Below are 26257 nucleotides of genomic sequence, written 5' to 3' on the forward strand. Positions count from 1 at the left end.
TAACTGACCACTTCCAAACTTCAAAAGCTGTGATGTTGGTATATAGATATATATTAAAAAATAGCAGCAGTTGGAAGGGCAGAGCAAAGAAGCTTCCTGTGTTTTTTTTTTTCTTTTCCCAGACTGGATTTCCTGTCCAAGTACACCCCAAGTCAGGAGAAAGGCACAATTCTGTGAATCAGGAGGAAGAAAGTAAAAGGTGATCCCTGATGAAGACTGAACAGGTAGGAGTTGTGGGTGCAACTGAACTCCAGGGCTCCTTTCACAATCTCAGCCTGGCACTGAACATGCTCCAGGCAGTCCATGGCACATATGATGCCCATCATACAGCCCTCTGACACACAGCATTTCCTCATAGGCACTTTCCCAACATCTCCTGTGTAACATGGACCTGCCCATGACTTAATGTTATACATAACTGAGCAGGAGAGACTGAAAAAAGTACAGTGCAATTAGGCACATGTGTTCAAATTGCCATGTCAAACTATAACCTGACATAGATATTGAAGTTAATTATAGAAATTCCATTTTTTAACCCACCTACTTGCTTTTTTTCCCTCTGCAAACTCACAACTTAGATACTCTTTGCCAAATGAAGCACTATGCAACTTGTTAATTAAGGCAGCTACAGACTTTGCAATCCTAAATTCTGCCTGAGAGGCTGTCCTATGGCACAGGGTTCCCCTGGGCTTCTAAGGGCAAGCAGCTGGTTTTGGCCATATCAGGAGCAAACATTCCCATCTTCCATGGCAAAGCTCTTTTACAGCATTCCCATGGCAACAGGGGGACTAATCTAATAAACACACAGCCATCTGACCCACAGAAGCACGTAAATCAATTTTGTTTGAACTCAAACTTTTCTGTGTGAGTGCGAAGTCACTAAGGGGTGTGTTTCGCCAATGTTTGAGACTGGTCATTTCCATTTGCAGAAAGACTGTGCAGTTTTCTGAGCCTGCACAGTGAAAGGCAACTGATGTCAGGCATGAGAACACGTGTGACTCAATCGTAGAATCATAGAATCATAGAATTATAGAATTATAGAATGCTTTGGGTTGGAAGAACCTTAACGATCATCTCATTCCAACCCCTCCACCCACTAGATCAGGTTGCCCAGGGCTTCATCCAACCTGGCCTTGAACACTTCCAGGGATGAAACATTCTCAACCTCTCTGGGCAACCTGTTCCTTTAGACTGGTCCTTCCTTGTCACATCCACTCAGAGTCTCTGAGAGCTCAGCTGGTTTATTGTTGGCACTAATTCAGTGGCTACAGCCCGATCTCCAGGCAGCACACAGTGACCTGCAGGTGGCTGTAACCTGCGTTGGGAAGGCAGGTGTCCTCCTTCATCACTGCACCAAGCAGTCTCTGTTCTCAGGACAAGCTCTTGGCAAATCCCTCCTCATGTATTACCTGTGCTTACAGACAGGGCTCACACAAGCACAAATAACAGCACAAACTGAGTAGCTCGCAGGGCTGTGTGAGGTGTCTGCTAGTCTGCTCGAGTGGCACATTGGCTGCACATGACAGCAGAGCAGTGCTCTGGTTGGGAGGAGGCTGCTTCAGCACATCCAGACAACAGAGGGTCAGTGAGCTAGGACAGCCAGCACTCCTCCAGAGCCTGCAGGGAACCTAGAGACTGGGACAATCCCATGTAACTGTGACCATGCAACAATGCTGCCTTTTCCTGGAAAGACAGACCTATCCGCATGCCAAACCCACCACAGTAGCAGGCAAATTCATCCCTTACTGGTGTACAGGCAGCTGGCATCGGACCCAGTGACTCTGTGGCCACCCAAGGATAGGGATTCAGCCCTGAATGCATAAACTTAGATGTTGCCTTGAAACAATAATTTCCCCTCTTCTTAGGGGAGATGTGAGCTTTGCCACAGCACTGTCTGACAGTGCTGTCTTGTCAGAGGGCACCTTCCTGTCATTTTTAGGGCTAAGAAACTCAGCTCTGTCCCACTGACTCAAATGAGTGCTCCTCCTCTAAGGCTTATGGAGGACTGAGCTGGGAGACCTGGATGGTTTCACTTCCTGCCTAGAAATGCCAGGACTGAGAGTGCAGTGGGGCTCATTAGGCAGCAAGAGCACTGAAAATAAGCTCTGTGGCTTTTCAGAAGCAGACATGAAGGAAATGACATGTTTTAGGGTGGCTGTCAGAGGGGGAAAGGTGGCATTCATGTCACCTTAATGCTGGAGAAGCCTGACTGGGTTTCATTGTTGCTCTCAGCACAGCACAAATCTGCTGCCCTGCCCAGGTGAGAGGTGGTTATTCATTCACCAAACTTCAAATGCTGGAGGAAGGTCATTTAGCACCTGAGCACCTGCACGTAAATCATCAGCCATGTCAAAGAGTCTGAGGAGTTTCAAAAGGCACCTTGCCTATTCACACAGCCTCCTTGGTGCACAGCAAAGGCACCACCAGCCTTTCATAAGAGAAGCAAAGAAAGCAATGACTGGTAGAGGCAAAGAGTTAATTCTTGGCTACCAGCTTCAGCCCTGGGATACCACCTTACAACACAGCTTTCTCCTTCAGACTATGGAATTGGAGAGAAAAGAAAACCAAAGTGTTATCCCAGTTTTAATGATCCGTTGTTTCAAGTCATACTTGGGAGACTGAAGACTGCAGACTGAAGTTAAAGAGCATGGAAAATGCAAGGTGTACCTTCAGGACAAGGTCCCCAGGGCATATGTCTTTTTGACAGCCTGCTCTTGGTTCATTTGGCATTTAATTGCTAAGGCTACTCCTGCTGTGTCTTCTGCATGGCAGAAAATAAGGGTGATCTGGAGAAGTGAAGGTCACAACTGGGTAGCACATATCTCTGACACTTAAAGCCTTGGTAGATAATGAGTGGAGACAGAAGGGTTAGGGGGAGCTACAACATTACAACACTTCCCTCATCAAGAGGGAAAACAAAGAGCAAAGCCAGAACCAAAAAAAAATTGTTCTGTCTCTGCACATGATCCCAAAGGACCACACACCTAAAAAGCCCTCTGTGGACTTGAAACAGGGTATTCAAGAGATGGAGGAAAGGTTCAAGGTACATCAAGTTCTCTTTGTTACATGAACAAAAGGTGACAGATAAATCTCCATAATGGCACAACTGCCTCCAGGGCATGTCCCCTTTGACTAGAAAGTCAGCCTTGTGGGCTTTGTTTTGCCAGTGGCTGAGAAGAAAATAATACAGGAGCACAGTAGGTTGTCACTGCCTTCCAGCTAGCTTATGGAAGCCCAGGGCTATTGCAGGAGAGATGAGGGTTTTGTGGAAGAAATCCAGTTCTGCCTCTGCTTACTCAAGGTAACAAACCACCCCTATTCCAGGTGATGGAAAGCCCTCAGATGTCCAAGTCTTGGGCTTCTTAGGAAAATCTTGCCTGTAGGAGCTCATTTTCCCCCATAGTTAAACTTATCCCCTTTTTAGTTTAGATATCATTCCATACACAAATTTCAGAGGGCTGAAAAGGAGGGGATATTAAAATAGAATGAGTCCCTCAGGCCAGGAAGAGAGAGAATATAAAACAGGGCAGCAAAGCACGCCCTTTCTGAGGATAGATGAGGCTTTCCATACTTTTCCCCTCTGTTATGATCAATTCAACCTAGCAGAGCATCGGTTTTTGCAATATATTGTTCTAGGATGACCACCAAGTAACGGGATGTTGGAGCAGCACTGCCCATCACAGAGCATGTTTAACAAGGGCATGGCAACACATCAGAGGCATGGCAGAGCTGAAGAGAGGTTTTTCTTCCTGTCTGTCTGTGTACAATAGCAAAGGAAAGCTTAACCAGGCCTTTACAGATCTTAATTTTTCTGTTACACTTGCCATATCAGAAATTTCCTCACTAAACAAAAAACCAAGGCATTTCTTGTGGCATCGAAGCTGCAAATTGGAATGTCAAGTAAATTGAAGACTTATAGGGTTGTAAGTCCCTAGGACAAAAGAGGGGCTGCTTCTATAAAACATTTCTGTCAGCTCCATAGAAATCTTTCCAGCAGGCTTAGCCTCTGAAGGAGGAATTTACAAGCTGGGGATGATTAAAAATCAGAATTGTGAAAACGGCTAGCAGCTCTTGCTTCAAGGGCTAATTTGATCCAAGTCAATAATAGCACAGCTAATGGAAAGGCAGTATGTATTCAATACAGAGTTTCACCCACTGTCCCAAATGCAGGGAGAAACTCCACCACAATCCTGGATATTCACTCCAATCACAAGCTGCAGATCTGCCACTTCACATCAGGACCTATAACCTTTCAGATTCCCTCCAAGGAACACTCGGGACCTAGCACGGACATAGTTAAATGCATGAAAATGGGGCAAAATCCAAAATGAATGGCCACACTCTGCCTTCTTGATATTCAGGTCCAGAGCAGAACCTGGCTTGGAGGTCTCTCGTGAGCCTGCACTGACTCTACCCTCTGTTAGGTTACTTCTCATGCAACTCTGGTCATGCAGTGTTCCCCAAATAGAAGTTCATATACCTTTTCACCTTCTGAGCTGGCCTATTTCTGCTCTCTGGTATTCAAAAATAAGTTTCACTCCCTCCCAGGAAGGAGCCAGGCTATAAATATCCATGTGCATTTTTCCTGAGTCCTAATGTTTCTTGCAGAAGCATGTGGCTCCTTGTCCAGCAGCGACAAGCCTGGTTGTTTCTGCAATGCCTTTACTAATGTCCTTGTGCTGCTGTGGCTGCAGAGAAGGAATGGAGACACAGGCAGAAGCAGTAGTGTTGCTGTAGCCAGGGTGGTCTAGACACCAGTGAGACAAAGTTAGGATAATCTCTTCTAACTTAATGTAACTTAATACCCCTGTTCTCAGTATTGATGAGGCTGCACCTCAAATCCCACATTCAGTTCTGAGTCCCTCACTCCAAGGACACTGAGGCGTCCAGAGAAGGGCAACAGAGCTAGTGAAGGGTTTGGAGCACAAGTCTGATGAAGAGAGGCTGAGGGACCTGGGGGTGTTTAGCTCCACAACTACCTGAAAGGAGGCTGTAGGCAGGTGGGAGTCAGTTTCTCCTCTCAAGGAACAAGTGACAGGACAAGAGAAAATGGCCTCAAGTTGCACCAGGAGGGGTAGAGATTAGATATTAGGAAAATTTATTTCACTGAAAAGGTGATCGAGCATTGGAACAGGCTGCCCACGGAAGTGGTGGAGTCGCCAAGCCTGGAATTGTTAAAAAAAACACGTGAGAAGAAGAAGAACTGAGAAAGGAAAAAAATTCCTTTGTGAGTCAGCTATAAATGAACATGAGGAGAGGGAGTCAGGTGTCCCTGGGACCTCCTTGCTCTCATTTACTTCTTATCTATAAGGGTAAAAATACAAGCAAGGAGAGCCGAGAGTTTCCTCAGCTGTCCAGAAATGACTCGGGTGAAGGGCAAGCACAGTACAGTGAATGTCTGTGGCCAGATAAGAGCTGTGTAGAGAGGCAGATAGAGGTGACATTTCTTATCCAGTTATCAAGCAGTTTGGGAGTTTGACAGCCATGCCACATGTTTGACATGAAAGGAAGGGACTCCCCACATCCCCTCTGCACTGGCTGCTCACTTCTTGCTGAAGTGCCTGGTTGATAATCCCGTTCACGTTGGGAGGAATACTGCTGGTTTTGGAGGGGCAGAATATTTTCTTCTGCTAAAAAAAATGCATATAATTAAAAATAAAAAATAGAAAACAAAAGCTCATACAAACTGCTTTCAGTGCTGATTAAACTGTTGAGCAAGCTTGAAAAGCAAGTGGTGCCCTACACACATCTAATCCTTGAGCTCACCTAGGAAGCATCCCTTTGTTAGGCTAGTGACTACAGTCTGAGCAGGCAGAGGACACACACATCGGCTTTGAAGGCACAGTTTTGTAAGAGTAATTTGTTGATCTCGCAGCATGAAGCTGACTTACTGAGGGTGTAGGAGGAATAAATGTTCTGCAGGCACAGCCCAGCTCCATCAGCTTTAATCAGTAATAGGCAGTTCCAGGCTCTCACCACTGTTTTTCCTTCCTCATTTAAAACAGAAAAAAACCAAAACTGTTTTCCATGACTGACAGCTTTGGAAAATAAAATCAGTTGTTTTGGCCATGAAAACGGGCTGAGTGTGAGAATCATCAGTGACTCAGCTCCCTCTCACCTTCCCCACTGCTGGTTTGGTGTCAGTGCTGGTGAGAGGCGTTCCTCCAGGGGCAGCAAAGGGGGCTCAGGAGCTTGGTATATCCTGAGATCACACGATGATGCTCACAGGAGCCCTGGAGTTGTGATCACTGGTGCTGTGTCCTCACCTGCATAAGCTCCCTGTGCTGCAGCTTCCTCAGTTGTCCTGCAAAACCATGTCTGAGCCTGGTTGCCTTCCCCAGGAGTGGGGGAGTGTGCTATATTTGTATCTGTACTATTCCCCATGACAAAAGCTTCATCAAGCACAGGCAGGAGGGTTCCACGTGAAGCCAAAAGAAAGGCTGGAGGTAATACTCTAAATTAATAGTCCTTGCTCGTGCTTGCACTGGGAAATGTTGCACACATGCTGCTGCATCACAGGAACCATGAATCTCCCCTAGAGATGCTTAAGAGAAAAAACAGGGACTGAAACATTTCCACAGTAGAAGTCCGGATGAAAATTTTCCATCTGTAAATGTGGGAGCATCCATCAGGCTTTAGTTCTTCCACGAACATTTAGGAAAGGGCCAAAACTCAGGTGCTTGACAGGATAAAGGACATTTGCCTTCTTTCTAAAAATGTCAGACTCATTTATGAAGAGTGGAACGAAGGAAAACAGTCATGGGTAGAGAGGAATGACTTGGAAGTGCACAAGCCAGATGTAAATTCCAGCAACAAACACAACCTTCTCAGCACAGAGAATTAAATGCTCCCTGTTTAGGAACTGATTTGATCCAACACTTCCTCTCATTTTGTAGAGACAGGAAAGACCTGCATTCGGTAATGTAGCAATGTGGTTTTCCTATACCAGGGAAAAGGTCCATTAATCTTGGCATATTAATAAATGGGCATCTATTAGCAACAAACAGGCTGGAGATCAGATTTCAAGTGCAAGGAGGTGATCCTCAGAGCAGCTTTCTGATGTGAGAAGTAGAGGTCAGGAGAGGAAAAAAGTTAAAATCTGACTGACTTCCAGAGGGATTTTGATAATAAAGGAAAATCACAGGGAATTAGCATGTCCACAGGGAATTAGAGAGACTACACAGGCACCCCAGTTGGGGTCCAGATGGGGTCTGCAGCCAAGACCAGGGCTCTCAGTGCAGCTGCAAATGCCCATGCAAAGGGGAGCACCTGGGACACCAGGGTTAGCTGTGGCTGGATGGGAAGGAGCTACCAGGCTGGTGAGTGCCCACTGGTGTGTGGGTGGGCTGGGGGGAGTCCTGACCTCCGTGTCTGCTGAATGGCTGATATTACATCTGATTCTGTCCTGCCAAGGGGGCAGCACAAGAGCAGGAGCCACAGCTGGAGCACATGGATCTCTGTCCAGACAGGTGACAGGTGGGATGCTGCCAGCACTGCACGTGGTGCAGGGAAAACACGAGGAAGACAGAATTACGTGGCAAAGCAGCAAACAAGTGAGGTTTCACTGGGTGTTTGTCTGCCATTTGGGAGACAAAAGTACTGTCAGCACATCGTAGTTTGTCAGCTGCACAGAGCTGCATAGAAATACAGAACACATACCATGGAGCTTCAAACCCTAAGGGTCAGTAAGAAAACATCCTCCCAGTGCAGGGCATGGCCACAGTGCTGGAGAAGCTCTGTCAGTGGACAGAGCAAGCTTGGAGAAGGTACTCTCCTCTGTGCTAGCACCTCACTTTACTCATCTGGTGTTCCATGTGGGTGAGGACTGGATACTCTGGTCCTTGTTAGACCTGTGAAACTCACTCATCATCCCCCAATTTAAATAATGCCCTCAGAGTTTAGCAGGATGGAAAGAGGTCACTTTTGATCATGCAGACTTGGTGACTACCTGCATAAGCTGCAGCGTGGTGGGTAGGACAGTCACTGTGACATTTAAGCTGTTCATCAAAGAAGAAACACCTAAACATAAGCCTACTCAGGAAATAATATGTGAATCATGAGTTTGACTCCCTCCCAACTTTGTGAGTGACAGCTAAGCTTTGATGTACAGAACTAGTGTAATTTAGGTTGGAAGGACCTCAGGAGATCCCCTGGTGAGTAGTGGGCTAACACTGACATTAGTTCAGGTGGATCACTGGCATTAATTTTTCCTGAATTCACAGACAGCTTCTGTTTGATCAAACCTCTGCTTGGCAGCAAATAACACATTCAGCAAAGAAAAAGACAAACAACAATCCTGGCTCTTACTGTGGGCTGGGCTTTGCCATTCAGTGCTCTACTCCCCACAGACACAGCCCATCCATCTGGGTGAAAGAGCTTTGGCTCACAGGGAAAGGAAGGGGTTAACAAACCCCTCAGCAGATGAAGCACCATTAGAAAAAGCAGGATATATACTTTCTAGGATCTACAACCCTTAGCCAAGGGACTCAGCCTGATGGGAATCGGTCCCAGAGCACCATGGGTAGCCCAGACAGTGTGACTAAGTGCTGGCATGATGCCTGTCACACTGGGAGAAAACTTCTAACGCTATTTTTTGGGTTTGGGGTTTTTTTGGTTTTTGGTTTGATTTTTGGGTTTTTTCACTTGAGGGCTATAAATTATTTTTATGGAATTATTTTCTAGGACAACAGGAATTGTCTAATCAGAGTTGTTTATAAAAAAGGCTGAAGAGCTTTATGAGAGACACCATGAAATTCTGCAGAACAGTTATGAAAGTCACAAATTCTGGAAAATTTATGGATGAAATCCCATTAACACAGCTATATCCACATGATTTTGCAGACCTACCTTTTTTTTCCAGAAAAATATCCCCCATCTCTGTTATCTGTAGTGTTTGTGAGACACCTGGATAAACTTATCTGCAACAGTTCCCTCATACAGAAATGCACATTACAGTCTCAAACCCGCCAGGAATTAGGTTGTATCTGCCCGACAACAATAGCACACATTGGTTGTAAGGACAATATTATTATCATTTCAGAGAGACTCGAATATATTGTCCAACAAATGTTTCTGGAAAAGGAAGCAATCTTTGCACAACCTTTACTTGAATTTGCTTCAGTTTGATGGTTTTGTAGGTTTGAGAAGCTGGTGACAGAAGGTTGGATACGGCCCCTGCTTCATTCACAGAACACACAGTGATGCTCAGTGCCACCCAGCACTGATGCCACGAGGTGAGTTGTAGTCAGCCTACCATCGGGGGATGGAAGACCCCACCAGCCCCATGGCCCAGCCCCACCGCATCCTCTGTTTTTTCATTCAACAATGCAGCAAATTTTGGCACGTGAGCACTTTATGGGCTGCTTTTTTTTGGTTGTTTTTTTTTTCCTAACTTTCAAAGCACAGCCACTGGATTGCCTTGCAAAATTAACATGTAAGAATGTATATTTTTCTTGGGTTTTTTAAAACCATTCATGTACAGACATAACAGGGTCTAACAGTGGAAGAGCTGCAAGTTCTGAGACCGGTGTGTGACTGCTTTATGAAATAGCCATCTGGGAATGCCTAATAAACAATTCCTTTTAATTTTAAACAGCTGTATCTATAACAATAAGCACAGACTACGTCGTCCTCCATCAGTCCCAGGCTCTGGCTTTAGTTGAGTAAGGACTGGCTGCAGCCTGAAACCGATCTTGTCTGGCCCTGCTGCTTCATACGCTGTAATTCTAGCCCTCTGCGGCTTGTCCTGGCTGATTTTCCCCTGAAACTTGATCCTTCTTCGACGGATCAAAGGAGCAAAATGAGAAACAAGAAACTTTTGCAGTGAAATTTCAGCCACGGCAGTCTGAGCTGCATCTCCAGTTTAATCCTTGCTCCTGGCCACTGGCTGCTGCCTGTGAAGGAGCGTGCTGGTGTTTCCACCTTTGTGTCCTCATCCTGCTGGCACAGTTTGCCACAGGTCACTCCTACTTGGAGGAGACTAGCCTGCAAAAGGGCAGCCTTGCTCCTAATCGCACAGGGAAGTTTTACCAGTGCAACAAAAGTGATTTTGCTATGGGATGATTCTGCTGATAAACTGATCTCCTGAGATAAACGAGTATAGTCCCAAAATTTAACAGAGTTCATGAGGTTAACATCACCATAAGAGTGAATCATACATTATTAACAACTTGTCTGCTATGTGGAACAGGGGGACTCTGCCTCCCTGTGAAGTGACTGTGCCCCAGGCCCCCATCTCTGCATGACAGCATAACCCCAGGACAGGAGGGAGCTGGCACCAAACACACCCACCATCAGCTTCCCTGGCCTCCCACAGCCCTTGCACAGCCTTCAGCAGCATGTAGGTAGCAGTCAGTTAGGGAAGAACTTCCTTCCATGGGCATTTCTGCAGGGTTTGCAGAGGAGTGGGGGTCCCTAAACCTGCCAGGCTTGGGATCCTCTAAGTGACTGTGGACTCTACTTTCTCATGATCACATGGAAGAAATATATCTGGCTTATTCTTTGGCTAGTGAGATGTAAAATTTCAGAAGTTTGTTTCAAATACATGCTTAGGCTAAGGAGTGTAAAAAGTGGCTGAAAGCAATGTCTCAGGATACACATTATCACTGTTACAGCCATGTCAATCTAAGTGTGCAAGCGAAGCATCCTGCAATCCTTAGCTGCCTCCCTGACACGATGAAGAATTAAGAGCATTCTTAGATGAAAAATGTGCAGAGGAATGGCTTTCTATTAAATCCAGAGGTACTGGTGGAAAAGACAGAGAATCCCTCAGGCACCAAAACCCTTCTTTCCAGTTTGAAATCTTCCCATCTGAACATAGGCTGAGAACAGTTGCTCTGAATTTCACAGGATGGTGTTAAATCTGAGCCCACCCAAGAGGAGAGGTCGCTGGTGTGTGGGAGCCAGGCAGGCTGTTAGCAAGTTCCTCAGGCATTAGGCACACCTTTGCTAAATTCCTGGCTGCAAGGTAATTACTACAATTTACTTCCCTTGTCACCATTTTATGTGTGTCTTTATCATGCCAACCTCTCATTCCAGTTAATCCTTGGGAGTGTTCTGAGTGAAATGCAGCAGTCACCATCAATGCAAAGTGTTCTGTTACCATCAAGAGGGAATGAACTCATTTCTGTCCCTAGCTGAAGGGCACTTTGTTTGGGAAAACTTCCATAAAGGGCAAGCGTGGGAGTGACATACATCTTCCTGCCCATTGCCTCACCGTGGGGAGATGGGTTGGTTTGGAAGATGGGCTGTTTTGACATGAGCTCTCTCCCATCCAGTTTCCTCGGCCCTGTAGATGCTGACACTTTAGTGTCCCTCCAGGCTGAGTGTCAGAGAAACTGGAAATGAATTATGAGTACTTTTACAGTAGTCTGAAACTTGGGGCTTCTTTCAGACGCTCACAAGGGCATGGTTGGTTTAAACCCAAACTGTACAGATTATTTTTTTATCAGAATTAAATATACATCTTTATCTTTCTGTCACTGATGTTAGGTGACACTTGCACACCAAGGAGTGACATTCTTCAAAATTTTCCAAGCTGAGGAGGTTGAAAATACAAAGTGCCCAATTATTCCTATGAGAACCTTGAATGCAGAAGCCTGGATTTTCATCTTTTTCTACTTTTACACAGATAGCGTGACTACATCTAGCTATGCACACACATAATGAAAAGTCCTGGTCTAAAACTCACTCTGTTTTCACGGGAAGAGAAAGTTGTCTGTCACCAGGAAGGGTCAGGCTGCTGCCATCAAACCCCAGCGACTCCAGCAAAATGGGACCCGATTCTGCAGTCCTGGCTTGTGCTGCTGCACTCAGTGAGAAGAGTCCCATAGAGCAAGGGCTGTAGGGTCAAACCTCCTTGTATAAAAATCCCACTGCATAAAAGCTTAGGAACAGAGAAAAGGCTCTTCCAGGGCAGACCCCTACAGAGCCTCCCTCCCACCTCCTCAAACCCTGGAGGCTCCCCACTGCCACCACCCTCCCCTCCGTGCGGGAGGAATGGGGACATTCTCATGCAAATGAGGATGATTTCCCACCAGGAAACCCACTTTGTCTCCAAATTCCTATCTCCAGCCCTGCCACATCAAGATTTCAATGCAGAAGAGGATGGATGACCTAAAAGAAACAAAATTAGAGTTTAGCATAAAATCCCACCCATTGGTCCCCTTTACTGGGAAACAATATTTAGCAACACAGACAAAACCCACACAGACTAGCAAGTGGGGAGGGAAATGTATACATATAGTTAGTGTGTGCTGTAGGCAGAGGTCTAATGCTCTTCTTACTCTCCAGCTACAGCTCCATGTAGGCATCACATCAGTGCCTCCGGCTTTAACCCCACGCTTACACCCCACCTTTTAGCATCAGTTTGATATTTCAATCGTGAGAAAAGCAGATATGCCCATCGTTGTCATTATACCAAATGGTATTAGCTACTGAGTTATGAGTGGATAATACATTGCTGACACATAGAGGCACCTCTGACCACAGAGCCTCTCACTTCATGGACCCTCTGAAAGAACTGGACAGAGGTTTGTCCGACACAGGGTGTGAGTGGCCACAAAACTGAATTTACCTGGCTGCTGCTTATCACAGACTGTGGCTTACCACTGTCACTGAGAGCAAATCTGAAGAAAACTCTGCTCCCAAACATAATTTTTCCATTACTTGAAAAAATTCAAGGGAACAGGGTGGGAGAGGCAAGCGCAACTCATCCATTTGATTGATTGAATTGAAATCAATTATCATTGAAAGAAATGTCCATCCATTACACCAAGCTACTCAAATACAAGCACTTGAATAAATAGAATCATGGACAGGTCAAAACGAGCATTTTTTTACTTTCTGCAGTTAAGGAATAAAATCTGTGAGTGAATTACAGTAAGTTATGCTGATTCTAGTAAAATGTGGACTCTCAGAGTATTTTTTTTCTCTTACTGTAAGGAAATTATGTCAAAACTTTATTGAGTTGCTAAGTCTGTCCAACATAGTGTAAGGCAAATGAAGCTACATTAAGTTATTGTTGCAAAACCAGAAAACCATATAAAAGGACATGGCTTCAAAATCTGCACCCACTGGCACTTGTGCCACTCCACTGTAGTGTGTGGATATGCATGAGGGTTAAAAAAAACTAGCAAAAATATGTAGCCTAATTCCTTTGCATAAAAGTGCTTTAACAAACATTTTGCCAAAAATATCAAGGAGTTTTAATTTCTTCTTTCTCCTATGTCATAAAGATGACTTATCCTGTCTTTGGCACACCCTACAGAATGTGTTTTCTATTCAATCTACTCACAGCTGCTGTGGCTGGATCTCCAGAAGCGCAGAAGGTGGTTCTGACCTCCCCAGGATGGCTTCATTTTCAGGCTGCCCAGACAGGACAACCTCACACTGCCAGAGGATTCAACCTGGTCTTGAGGTGGGAGTGCACAAGCAGTCTCCTCACCTCAATGCAGAATGAGGGAGATGAGTGTACCTCTCAGTAAGGCTTTTCTACATTTCCAGAATTTGCTGCTAAGGATGCCCTGGTACCATTACAGAGCTCTGGCTCTCACCAGAAGAAAGACCTTTAGCAGAAGCTAAACTCGGCCTGTATAGAGTAAGGGAAAGGTGTGACCTTTCCTCAGCTGAGGACATCTGTGCAGGCATGTGGACACATCAGGGAACATCTTTGTGTGCCCCACAATGTGCAGAGGGACTGTGAGATGAGTTGGTGGTTGACCTTCCTTTGATGCTCTGACTTGCTCAGTGCCACCGCTTCTCCTGCCAAGAGGTTACAGCAGACAGACTGGGATCAGATGAACAGGAGTCAGGGGGCCAGATGAAGATAAGCAAGGGGAGGTCCACATGAAACCAATCCTCTGTCTGAATACACCGTGTATGTCCTTGGGCACCTGTCCTGACCTCGGGCACCTGGCTGGCCCTGGTGCTGGGCAGACCCTCCGGAGACACTCAGAAAGATGCAGCTGTGGGGTGGAGTTGGTCAGTGTGACATCCTCACACCCTGGGGCGTCACCCTGGCCCTGTCAGGGTGTCTGATGGGGTTGGTCAGTGTAACATCCTCACACCCTGAGGCATCAGCCTAGCCCTGTCAGGGTGTCTGAGTCACAAAGGGTGGGATGTGCCTTATGTCCCCCCTCCACCAAAGCAAGCCCAACAATGTGACACAAAGCTCTGATTCCACCATCTGACCCCAATGGGTGGACTCCCACAGTGATCTCACTCTGTGGGTTTGCTCACAGCTTCACAAGTAGCAGAGAAAGGTCACGCTCAGTTAAAACCGAAATGTGCTTTCTTGCAGCTTTTCCCCGTTGGGCCAGAGGCTGTAGCCCTGACTTGGGCAAAAGTCCAATTGGAAATAATGAATGTAATTACCTTGTAAGCACCTCAGTGGAAAATATTGGTACAGTTAATTATACAGGGATGCAATGCTAACTCATTTCCCAGTGTTTAAAATACAAATATTAATGCTTTCTCCTTTGGGGTTTTGAGAAGATTAGTTATTGCTGCAGTCTAACAGAACTGATAAATTTTGCAGCTATTGCAATCATTTTAATGATAAGGTTTCCAATGCAGATTTTAATATCACTGGCTGGCATCATGCAGAAGAGTGCTATGCTGAGTAGAGCCTGGGGTTTGAGTGGCTCTGCAAGAAAGAGATCTTTGGTCATGATCTTTAAGCATCCACAACCAAGATCTTTTTCAAAGGATGTTCGATTTTAGTGTTCTCAAACTGAGGATAAGAAACTCACACTTTGAATATCAGGGGAATTGAAATTGAAATTCAAATATCAGTAGAATTGAGAAGGATACCCAAAACCTGGGATTTAGGTACCTTTCAAGGCAAATTGCCTAACTGGTGAAATTGCCTGTGAAAATGTCCCTGTCTTTCATTAGGGTTTATAGGAAGAATAATAAACGCACAGCATGGACTATGTGTGTACTCTAACATTTGAAATCTTCAAAATGCAAATACAGGTATTTTCACATTAACTCTGATTGACTTTCCAGGTGTTGGACAAAGAACCTGCTATTTCCATGTCAGCCTGTCTAAAAAGCCCCACCATGTTCAGTCGCAGCTGGCAGAACCCTCTGTAAGCATTTAAGCAAAAGCCATTAAATGTGCCTTGTTTGCCTTGGTATTTGTTAACATTAGTTAACAGTTCTGAACAATCTGTACCCTAGCAGATATTCATAGGTCAGAAAAAGAAAAGGCTTGACTCCTTTCTCTCATCTCTGCAAAAGGAGTGAAGAGGATTTATGAAAATATAAAATTGTACTGAAATTTCCCTAGAAGGTATCTAAGGGGTTTTACAGGAAAAAAAAAAAGGAGGGGGGGGGGGGAAAGAGACATCAGCACTTTGGGCATAGGCCTTATTGTTCAGCAAAAATCATGTAACACATTTTGCCCTATGCCACCTCTCCTGCCAAGAGCCAATGCCTGTGGCAGCATCACAGGGCCTTGAGCACCTGACCAGGCAGTTGATTCTTGGAGCAGGCTAGGGAAGGGATAGGGATAATGCCCTGCTGGGGATCCCCGACATGGAAAGGCCTTGACTTTTTACATTGCTATGGGAATTAATGAAGCCAGCAATTAGGAAAGCTGGCTTGGCAGCTTAGGAGACTCCTGTTCAACAGCAAACCTGTGCCCATCCTCATGCCCTACTGCAGCAAGCAGGGCCACACACTCCAAGCAAAGTGGGGGTCACTAATAAAAATTGCTTTTATGTTAGTATTTTCTTGAACAATAAACCTTATTGCCTCTGCTACTTTTCAGTTTCTTGCCCCCTTTGCTGCTACACCAACCCACTGGAAGCATAAGCTCACCATGCACAAGACACAGAAGCTTCTTGCACTCAACAAGCATGGATTAGTCACCACCTTGAATTTTGAGTACACACGCCATGCACAGAAAAAAACTAAGGAAGCAGCTCCCCCGAAGGGAAATAAAATCACCATCCTCTGAAAGCTGCCAGACAGGTATTTCAGCCAGTGGAAAAAAAATCCAAATAAAAGCATGTGCAGGCAGGGGGCAAACTCTGGTCTAGTTCAATGCCATCCAGGTGTACTGCTGCAAACTGAGGACAGTCTCCATGAATCACAACACTGCTCTCACAAGTGTCAGCATAGTCTTTTAATACTTTACATAAAAAACTGCATACACTGTTCATAGTTTTATGTAAACATCAAATACATCTCAGTTTTTGCCATGTCAATTTATTAAAAACAAACAGTCTCAGTACCACTGTTGAGGGAAGAGGGAAAAAAGTAAACAAACATAAATGGATACATTTGTTCTCTGAACCAGAGAAACACAAAATTATTTTCACCCAGGTTAGCCACCCTGTGAAAATAAGTTTTAAATAAACCTCAATTCTTTAAACTGCCCTTTAGTACTAAAGTCTGATGTACTTGCTGCATAAGGAACAGTGCTTTCACCCATTTTTTCCAAGGCAAAAAAATATACAGTGGTTTTATTTTGTCTTGTTTTAAATTGATTTCAACACAAGACCCAGATGAGGTTACTGAGTAAGAATGTTTCCAATGCTACAGTGTTGTATGCAGATGAGTGCATTGAGTGTTTAATTAAAAAAAAAAAAAATCCACCAAGTTGTGCAAAGTAACTTCTTTTGAAAATAAACTTTTAAATAAACCCAAATCAACACACTTGCAGAAGACAACATTAAAGGAAGGAGCAGGCACCAAGATCATAATATGGCAATATCATCCCCTTGCTCATCCTGCCTCATCTGTCAGGAGGTGGATGTCCAGCAAGGAGGACAGTTCAGCTTTACTTTCCCGCCTGGTGGCTTCTGCAGCTGGAGTCAGTTCAAGGCTCGCATTATCAGCAGGCATCAGTCACTCAGGGCAAGTTCCTTTGCACAACACAAGTCCCAGCTGGGCACCCCCTCCCCACCTCACTTTATATAAGCACCCCCTGCACTACCCCAATTTGCACAAGACAGAAATGTAAGATATATACAGGTTTCGCTTGGGATGACCCTCCCCTCCCAGCCTCGGTCTTCAGGGCACTAACTTCCACAGCAGGTCAGGCTCAGGCCGAAACATGTGCGGGAGAGGCGAGAATGCTGCGGGCAGTTTGGGACATGCAGCCCCTTTCCCCAGCCCGCCTGGGGGGAGGCACATGCAGGCAGGAGGCAAAAGTCCCTTCGAGCATCGGCTCCACCGCCCTCCTCTTGCAAAAGAGAGGAGGCTGTCTAGGAGCGGGGAGCAGCAGGTGGTGGTAAAAGGGAAGAGCCGGGGTGCAACGTTTGCTCAGTCCAGTCTCAGCAGCTTTTTGTTTTTGAGTCCGCGACCAACTCGCAGGGGCCAGTGGTAGGAGAAGGCTTCTCCCCACCTTATTCCCAAGACTCAGGGCATGCAATCCCCCCCTCCCTCTGTCCCCGCGGCTGAGCCAGCACAACCCTTTTCGGCCAAGGCTCAGGGAGCGCGGTGCTCCCTCCCTTAGCCCCCACCCCGATCCACCGCCAGCCCCCAGCGGAGGGGACCGGCAGATGCCGTGTGCGTGCATAACCCAGCTCCTCTCCACCCGCCAACAGGTGACCCGGGCGCTGCGCCCAGCGCTCCAGACACGCCCTATAGCACTTTGCAGCAGTTGATGCAGCCGTTCTGGGTGCCGTAGCGCTTCTGCAGGGCCGCCCGGGTGGCCGTCTCGAAGACCTCCCGGACACCCTCCTTGGTCTTGGCCGAGCACTCTAGGTAGTCGTAGGCCTGGATGCGGATGGCCATGGCCCGGCCGTCCTCGGTGCGCACCGGCTCCTGCTTCATGCGGGCCAGCTCGTTCCGTACGTGCTCGTCGTTCCGCAGGTCCTTCTTGTTGGCCACCAGGATGATGGGCACGTTGGGGCAGAAGTGCTTGACTTCGGGCACCCACTTCTCCGGGATGTTCTCCAGCGAGTCCGGGCTGTCCACGGAGAAGCACATGAGGATCACGTCGGTGTCGGGGTAGGAGAGGGGGCGCAGGCGGTCATAGTCCTCCTGGCCGGCCGTGTCCCACAGGGCCAGCTCCACCTGCTTGCCGTCCACCTCGATGTCCGCCACGTAGTTCTCGAAGACGGTGGGCACGTAGACCTCGGGGAATCTCCTGCTGAAAGACGATGAGGAGCAATCTTGCCACACACCGTCCCCCACCACCACCAGCTATCTTGCCGGTATGGCGGCCATGCCAGTCGCCAAAGCTGGCCTTGCGTGCAGCGGACGATAGCAGCGCCTCCTTCCCGGCGCCGCCGCTCTCCCCTCCTCTCGCTTCTCACAAGCACGCGTGGCGAGCCGCCCGCGCAGGCAGGCGGGCCGCCCTCCTCTCTCCACGGAACCAGCACCGCGCCTCAGACCCCTGCCTCGGGGGAGCGCGACGGCCGCAGTGCAGCCCGTCGTCCCGGAGTCTCGAGGCTGAAAGCGCCGCCGCCGTTACCCGCCCTCACAAGCACCCACACACCGCCCCGCCCGCCAACTGCCGCACACTTGCGCCCTGCGCCGCTATTTAAATGCGCTCGCGACTTTCTTAATATAGGCCGCCAATGGGAAGGCAGAGGGTGAGGTATCCCGGGCAGAGGCGCCCGATTGGCGAGCTGCCCGCGCGGGGCGGGCCGAGATGAGGCGGGGACGCGCCCGGCCGGGCCGGGCCGGGCAGGGCCGTAGGGGGCGGCGGGGCCGCGGGCCGGGGGGCGCAGGGGTCGGATCGGTGGTGCGGGCAGGCCGCATCCCCACAATTGTCACTCTCCGGCCCCGGAGTACCCCGGCTGTGCGGCAGGGCAGGGCCGGCCCTCGCAGTCCCGCTGCCCGGGATGGCCGGTGTGAAGAGTCTGGGCGGGCAGCCGAGAGAAACACACAGAGGGAACGCCGCTGGGTCCGCGGGGCTGCTTTAAAGCCCAGGCAAAGTGAGCTGAGAGGGTTGCAGGCGGTTAAATAAAACAAAAGCCTCCGCTGGGTGCTACTGGAAAAGCGCTGGAGTCGACTCTGTTACTTAAAAAATTCATCATGTTCGAGTCTCTGTCTTGCCGGCTCTTGGCCAAAAGGGAGCGGAGGAATTGTGAGCCGGGAGAAGTAGCAGGTTCGAGTTCAAGCCCTAACTGAAACGGCGGTTCAGAGATATCGGAAGTCACAGTGATGAGAAAAACAGCGTGGAAAACAAACGCAAAACGCCGGGATTTCGGTGTGCTCGGAGGGCAGGGTGTGATCCCGCACACCAAGGGACGGCTCGGCCTGGGAGCGCTGGATGTCCAGCTGGATGTCCAGTGCTGCACAGTCACACCGAGATCACAGATCACAGCGATTCTCTGTGTCCCTGCTGCAGCTGTCGCTGCTCAGCTGGGTGGCGTCCCAAGCTTTTTCCCTGCGACTATTCCCCCCTCCTCGATGTCCTGTGGCTACTGCCTCTCAGCGTTGGATTCAAAGCGTCCCATTTTACTAGCGAGCATTAGTGAAAAGAACAAAAATTAGCTGTTTGAACAATGGGGTCGTTATTAAAAATTGTGTTTAAAAATACACACTTGAAGAGCAAAGTCATCACTGAGTACATCAAGTCGCCCGAGGAGTCACTTGCAGCAGACTGTTGCAGGGGGTGTGTGTCAATAGGGCAAATGGTTCACTTAATCCTAGACATTGAAATAAAATGCATTTTCTGTGAGATTTTTGTAATTCCCATTTCTCCCTCTCAAAAGAGCACGTCCCCGGATGGGCATGGATGGATTTGTACCTTGTTCTTAGAGGGTTTGCACAGCATGTTTTAGATGAACACAATAAATTCAAACTGATGTTTGAAAGAACCCAGCAATAAAGTGCAGTCACAGGCAGAGGTGCTCTACAGCACCCGTGGCCTTTTGAAGGGCTAAATTTCTGTCTTACATCGTCCTTTTACATTTGTTGTTACTGCAGGTTTAAATTCTTCACGAAACTGTGTGGAAGTCATTCCCCGTGCTCGCATGTCCTTCTGGCGACAGAACACCGGCAGCTTGTAGGTATTTTTTTAAAATCCCGAGCACGTAAGGCCGCTCAGACGGGCGGAGAGAGTTAATTCGCTGTGTGTTTTCGCTGTATAATGTAAATCCAAACAAACTCGCCGTTCCCGCCCCCGCAGCGTTGGGCTCAAGGTGGTTTTTCGGTGCCCCCTCGCGGCGGCCCCACGCCCTGCACGTCCCTGTTCTTGGAAAAATCCACCTCTGGGGCGGCAGCAGGAGAAGCTGCAAGTGCTTCATGGATCCTGAGGGATGGTCCTTAAATATGCTTCTGGTTCCGTTTGTATTTGGCTTTTGAATCATGCCTGGATGTTTGGTTTTTGTCTTCTCATATAGCAAAACATTTTGTTAAACTGGAAAAAAAATCATCCGGATGAGCAATTAACGTCAATCATCTCACCTGGAGAGATGAGATTTCCCAGTGCCGTGGAAGGCAGGGAAATAAGCAGCTTACTCATTTCAAAACACACGGCTCTGTTGTTCACGCAGAGCGCTGCTGGCAATTACCTGTGTGCCTCGGTGCAGAGAAAGGAAAGTGAGTGTTCCACATACGTGCTCTTTAACTCTTGCACTTCAAAGCAGAGTGGCCTCTTCCAAACCTGTCCGCTGGTCCCAGGAAAAGGATGCTAAATACTGGTGTGAAAGAAATACTTCCCAAATGTCCAGCTAACCCAAGTCAAACCTATAGCAGGGACTCATCTTGCAGCTGAAGAATGCACATATATCTCCATCACCAAATTATGGTCTGAGCTGTAACTGCCTAATTTTCTAGTGAAGTCTCATATCTGTAGCCTTCCACACAGTTGCACCAAAGGCAAAGGGCCTGATGTTTCATTTCTCACCTTGCAAGAAACACTTCAGCAAAGTCTATGTTGTTCCTTGACCGAGGGTTTCAAATACTTTTTTTCCTCCCCGGGAACTTTATATCGAAAGATTCAGCCCTGTGACTGACTCAGGCTGAGATCACACTCATTTCAGTGTCCTGGGGTACACTCCAGCAACAGCATCTACGGGGAACATCTAAGTCACTGTGGTTATCACACATATATGCTTAAATGTGTAATGCCTGAGACTTGGTCATGGCCTGGGTTTCATACTTCATGTAAATTTGCTACATGCCACCTTTCTCCTGCAGTGGGTTTAGCCCATAAATATCAGTGTGCTGTGTAGTAACTGCCCTGAGCTGAGAGGAAGTGAGGAGGCCACTCCTCAATAATTTATATTATCTTTCCAGGTATATATATTTGCTTCTCTACACTGGAGCATTCTTTCTTTAGGCCATACCTGAAAGCATGAAGTGAGTCAGTTTCAAGAACAGTGGAAATCAGTACATGGGAATCCTTTTCTTTTTCTGCTTGGACTGATGCATCAGGGAAGATGTGGGTCAAGACCAGCATGGCTGTGCTGTGAGTTCCACAGAAAGAGGCACAGCAGCTGTACTGTAAATGAGCACTTTGAATAATAATCTGTGGAAGCACTTAGGCTTCCTTCTTGGGGTGGTGCCTGAGAGCAGAAGCAGAAAACCTGGAAAGAGAACAAGACTTTGGGATGAGGTGGTTTTTTCCTCTCCTCGGGGAATTCTGTACAGGGTCTGTTCTATGTGATCTTATAGCGCATGGTCGTGGTCTGGAAAGCACCAGTGAGTGTAGCCAGCTCACATATTTTATGGCTGAATTTGAACTTTATGTTGTAACTTTTATATTTTCTGATCGAATTTGCATGATATGCTGAACTATAGTTCCACGAGCAAGCTGAATCTTCCCTTCCAGTTGTCCCTAAGTGTGCACTAGGCAGACTGTTAGTTCTGCAGCACCATGATTGATTGGTGAAGAAAGTATGAAGTAGGAGAAGGAAGACATCACTTGTTTGCTTTCATTGCCTGTGCCGATGGTTTTAAGATTAAAACTTAGCTTTTGGGGTTTTTTTTCTTGATTTAATCCAATTGGCATTTTTTATTGCAGAGAAGACAATTCTAGTCCATTACAGGAGATTGTTTCTAGATTATATTCCCCCCTCACTCTTTCTGCTAAACAGATTTTCTAAAGGGCATGTCTGTAACTCAGATAATTTGTGTTCAAGCATAAATCTGTACCAAAAGCATGAAAGCTCTGTGGGGAAGGTAATCTTTCTCCTTTTTGTCAATAAGTAGGCAAGTAAGTACGTTGCCTGCTGTGGCATAACATGCTGAGGGAGCCATATGTGCCATAATGGCATATTGAGTCCTACACACTGACTTGTAGCACAAGCATCAAGCATCCTGCAGTCCTCATGCAGTCAACGCTTCTCAGCAAAGTCAGGAAAGCAAGAGGTAGCTAAATATGAGCAGTTCAGGGGCTCATGTGAAAATGCTCTGAGTGAATGTGGGAGGACAGGCAGAAATGGTATCTGTCTCTCTAAGCTGCTAAGAGTTTCTGGCACCAGACCACTTGTTGTGTGTCACAGCAGGTCCATTGCCTTCCAGCATCCCTGAAGAAAACCAGAGCTTTACTCCCAGACCCCCTTGTGATCAGTGCTCTCTGCAGAGAAACCAGACTAGTCTGCCTAGAAACTGGAATGCCAAGGCACAACAAGAGAAATTTAAAACAGCTATGTATTTTCATACACAGGTTTAGGCTAAGTACAGTGCACATGAAAGCACATCATCCCGAAAAGGAAATGCCTTCATGATCCAAAAGAGCTCTCTGGGACCCACTGACATTGCTCTTCCAGGGAATAAGAGAGGCAAGGCAGAAGCTGATGACTTTAATTTTGTCAGGTTCCTATGGCAAGACTATCAGATTTATATGTGAATAAGACTCAGGAAATATGGTCTGGTAGAGTAAAATTAGACCACCATAATAAATATAAGTGGCCTCATGTCTCCAGCTGGCTTCAAATTAAACAAAAGCAAGTTCCTCATCCTTAGGCTAAAAGTTTTAGACCTACAACCCCTCATCTCTGTTGAAGAATCCTTGTGTAGCTGTACAAAATAAATGGCTGACTACACAACTATACTAATCATGTTACATATCTATGTCACCAACAAAGCCTTTGGAAACAGTTCTCTCTGCAGAGAGACCAAATTAATTCAACTCCAGTTGCCTTTGTTCTCAGTTTATAGTGGTTCAGACACCTTGCAGTTTTTTTCTACCAGGAAAACTGAGACAGAGTAAAAATTGCTTGTCCAATGCCAAAAGGATAGCAGGAATTCAGTCTCCATCTCTGGAGTTCAAGACAGCATCCTTAACACGGGGATGTTCTTTCTCTTTGGACTCTGAAGTGGATAGAATTCATTTCACTGCTCTCAGGATGGTGAGACACTGGAAAAGGCTGCCCAGAGAGGCTGTGGATTCTCCATCCTTGGACATATTCAAAACTCAACTGGACATAGTCTTGAGCAGGGCACGGTGGAGTGGATAATCCCTTCTCATCTCATCGACTCTCTGATTCTGCAATTCATTTATTTATGATGTCTCAGCAGATCTGCAAAGTGATGTCTTTGAGGGTCTGTCTGGTAGGTCTGCTACTGTTTCATGCTCACACTGTCAGTCCCCTGCTCCACCAAGTAGTTTTGCACATTCAGTACTGAAATGTCTTTCACAATAGGAACAAGGAAGTTTCTGAAGTAAACATGTGATTTGTTAATGATTTGTGTAACTTCCACTTAATTGCCAGTAAAGTAGGTTCTTTAAAAAACAATTACGTCATATGGTTGGCTATATTAAGATACATTAACCTATTCCTTGAATTATCGTGGTCTTTGTGGTGGTCTTTGAAGTGTGGTGGTCAGTTCTCTCTGCAAGGGAACCAGTGACCTGAGGAAGCTGAGGCAGAAACAATCTTAGAAGAAACAAATCTAACACTGAACATTGAGAAAGAGAAGGTGGTTGATGCTGGAAATTACTATACTGTAAGGGATAGTAACGAATCTCATATAAATTAACTGTGACTATATGAAGACTGAGAATACTTTCTTAACTCTGACATGACAATAGACCATGACCAAAAGCAGCATGGATCTACACAGGATAGCTATTGCCATTGGTAGAGTTCCACTAGGAGACCATCACAGGAAAAATGTCAATAAAACTGATTTAGAAAGTTGTTCACTACAGTGTTTTATATTCCATCTCATCACAAAATTAAGTCAGTCTAGAAAATGAAATCTGCTATGGACTGAACACTGACCATAAACAATGTCTGAGATGATAAAACAGAAATATAGGGCACTGACGGAGTCCTGGTTACATCCAGACTTGGCTTATACCTTCATTTTTTGATCTATAATAACAGGCAAGAGCAAGGTACTCACAGTTTCAGAAGATTCTGCTACCAGATAAATTAAAAGGGAAAAAAATAGAGAACAAAGGTAAGAAAGGAGTATGGAAAGAAGAAAAAGGGGATAAGGGAAAGAATTCCAAACTAATGGGATTTCTCTCCTCAAGCTTAAAAAAAAAAAAGCTCGTTATGAAAATAAGCTATTTTGTACTTCATCTTGATTTTCAAGGAATGGCTGCTCTTAGGAGAAAGATAACTGTACTTGCATACCACTCCTGGTAAGATATGCCTCCTCTTTCTTTGCTCTTTGTGATGAACAGCTTCCCAAGTCCTACGAGCCAACTCTGATGCCTAAAATACTGACACAGAGGTAAACAGGAAAGAGATGAAACTAATTTTCTTGAATGAAACTAATTCTCTTGGACGTGGCAGGGAGGAATGAAGTCAGTCCCCGAAATGTCTGCTCAGTGTCCTACACAGACACTGATGTTATTTTAATGGGCTTCTTCACATACAGGCCTGACTCACGGCAAAACATCCTCACTTTTTGGGTTCCAGAAATCAAAGTATTCTGCCCCAGTGCCTATTATTCCTATGGCTGCCAGATAGAACTAAGGGGAGATGAAGGTATTAAGAAGAAACTAAGAAGAAACTAACTACACCAGGCAAGGAGCCAATTAACACTACAGAAGGAAAAGCTTTAGCTGCCAGCATTGGGGCATATGCTTACCTGGGGTGTTCTGCCAAGACAAAAGAAGGTGGTGATAGAGGCTTGGAGATCATTAACTAGTGTGCATTAAATGAGGAAAGGAGGAGAAAGAGACACTACAAGCACTGCCAAATTTTGAGAGAAGTGAATATTATTTTGTTGTTGGATTTCATCATGTGGAAAAGTAAGTAGATGTTTTGTTGCTGTTGTGTTTGTGCTATAAAGGCTGCTTTTATGCTATGGAAGGAAAACATCCCTTATATCTGCAAAGCATCACACTTGAACGGTTGGATTTATTTCCTTCTCCACCTGTGATATAGGCTGAAGAGCAGAATTCTAGATTTGAGATGAGTACCAGTCTTGAGAAATGGAAATGACCAAGATACCATTCTCCACAAAGGTGTTTTGATCAAGGGGGGTTACACACAGACTAGAACAGGAACATAAACCAGCACTACTGGGACAAGCACAAGAACACGTGTTTTAGTGAATCTAATCCCAGGTTCCTGGTAGCAAGACTTAGTGGCAATCAGCTATGCTGGCAAGGTTTCCTAGTATGCACTCCCTTCCATACACTTCCTTGAAGGATGTCCTTAGGGACAGGTGTCACCACACACGTATCCAATAGTCTGCTGTGCTAATAGCAGTGGATTTCTGACTGGCAGAACAGGTCTGACTTTCTCGGGGATTCATTTGTGGAGCTGGCATGGGCTTGGTTCCATAAATGAATCAGGACTGCAATGTATAACACAAGGTACAAAGGAGTAAGTGCTATCTCCACCTCTTCTTCAGGCACAGGTGAATAAACTGGGGTAAACCAGCCTGGATCTGGGGTAGGACAATCCAGTTCTTGATAGAATTCCTATCTTAAAAGTAGAGAAAAATACTAGACTTCAGTTTCTAAGCCTCTTTGTCCTTATGGTCTGAATGTATCTTAAATTTTTCTGTCGTTCCTTAGCACTTGCAGGCAGGAGACGTGAAGAAAAGGGAATGCCAACAACCACGCTCTCAACTTTGCAAGTCATTAACAATCTGGAAAGAGACTGAGACATGCTGTCAACCTAAGCAGAACATCTCAGAGACGCACAGAGATGGACCAAAATGGAAAGACTTTGGGTGCAACTCCACACTCTCCCCTTCTGTGAAGCACTGAGTGTTGGCAGCCCAAGGAACCGAGTTACAGACTGACATTGAAGGCACAAGCCTGGAAGCAGGCAAACAATGTGACTGCAGGGTTTGAAGGCACATGCTGTAACACAGTAAGTGGACAGAGAAATGTTTTGAGGTAAACCCCTTCTGATCCTGAAGTAAAGATCCT

General features: G+C 46.2%; 1 protein-coding gene and 1 pseudogene across 1 annotated transcript; one reads left to right on the plus strand and one right to left on the minus strand.

Moving 5' to 3' along the window:
• Window positions 1–16110: 16110 nt before the first annotated feature.
• Window positions 16111–18218, minus strand: LOC103764376 (rho-related GTP-binding protein RhoB). Its single transcript, XM_008931283.3, has one exon. It carries the CDS (start codon window positions 17941–17943, stop codon window positions 17596–17598), a length of 348 nt encoding a protein of 115 aa, XP_008929531.3. The 5' UTR covers window positions 17944–18218; the 3' UTR covers window positions 16111–17595.
• A 6243-nt stretch (window positions 18219–24461) lies between these two features.
• LOC103764392 lies at window positions 24462–25986 on the plus strand (annotated as a pseudogene).
• The last annotated feature ends 271 nt before the right edge of the window (window positions 25987–26257 follow it).

This window comes from Manacus vitellinus, unplaced genomic scaffold (genome assembly GCF_001715985.3).
Source record: "Manacus vitellinus isolate BGI_N305 unplaced genomic scaffold, ASM171598v3 scaffold_11_pilon, whole genome shotgun sequence".
Taxonomy (NCBI): Eukaryota; Metazoa; Chordata; class Aves; order Passeriformes; family Pipridae; genus Manacus; species Manacus vitellinus.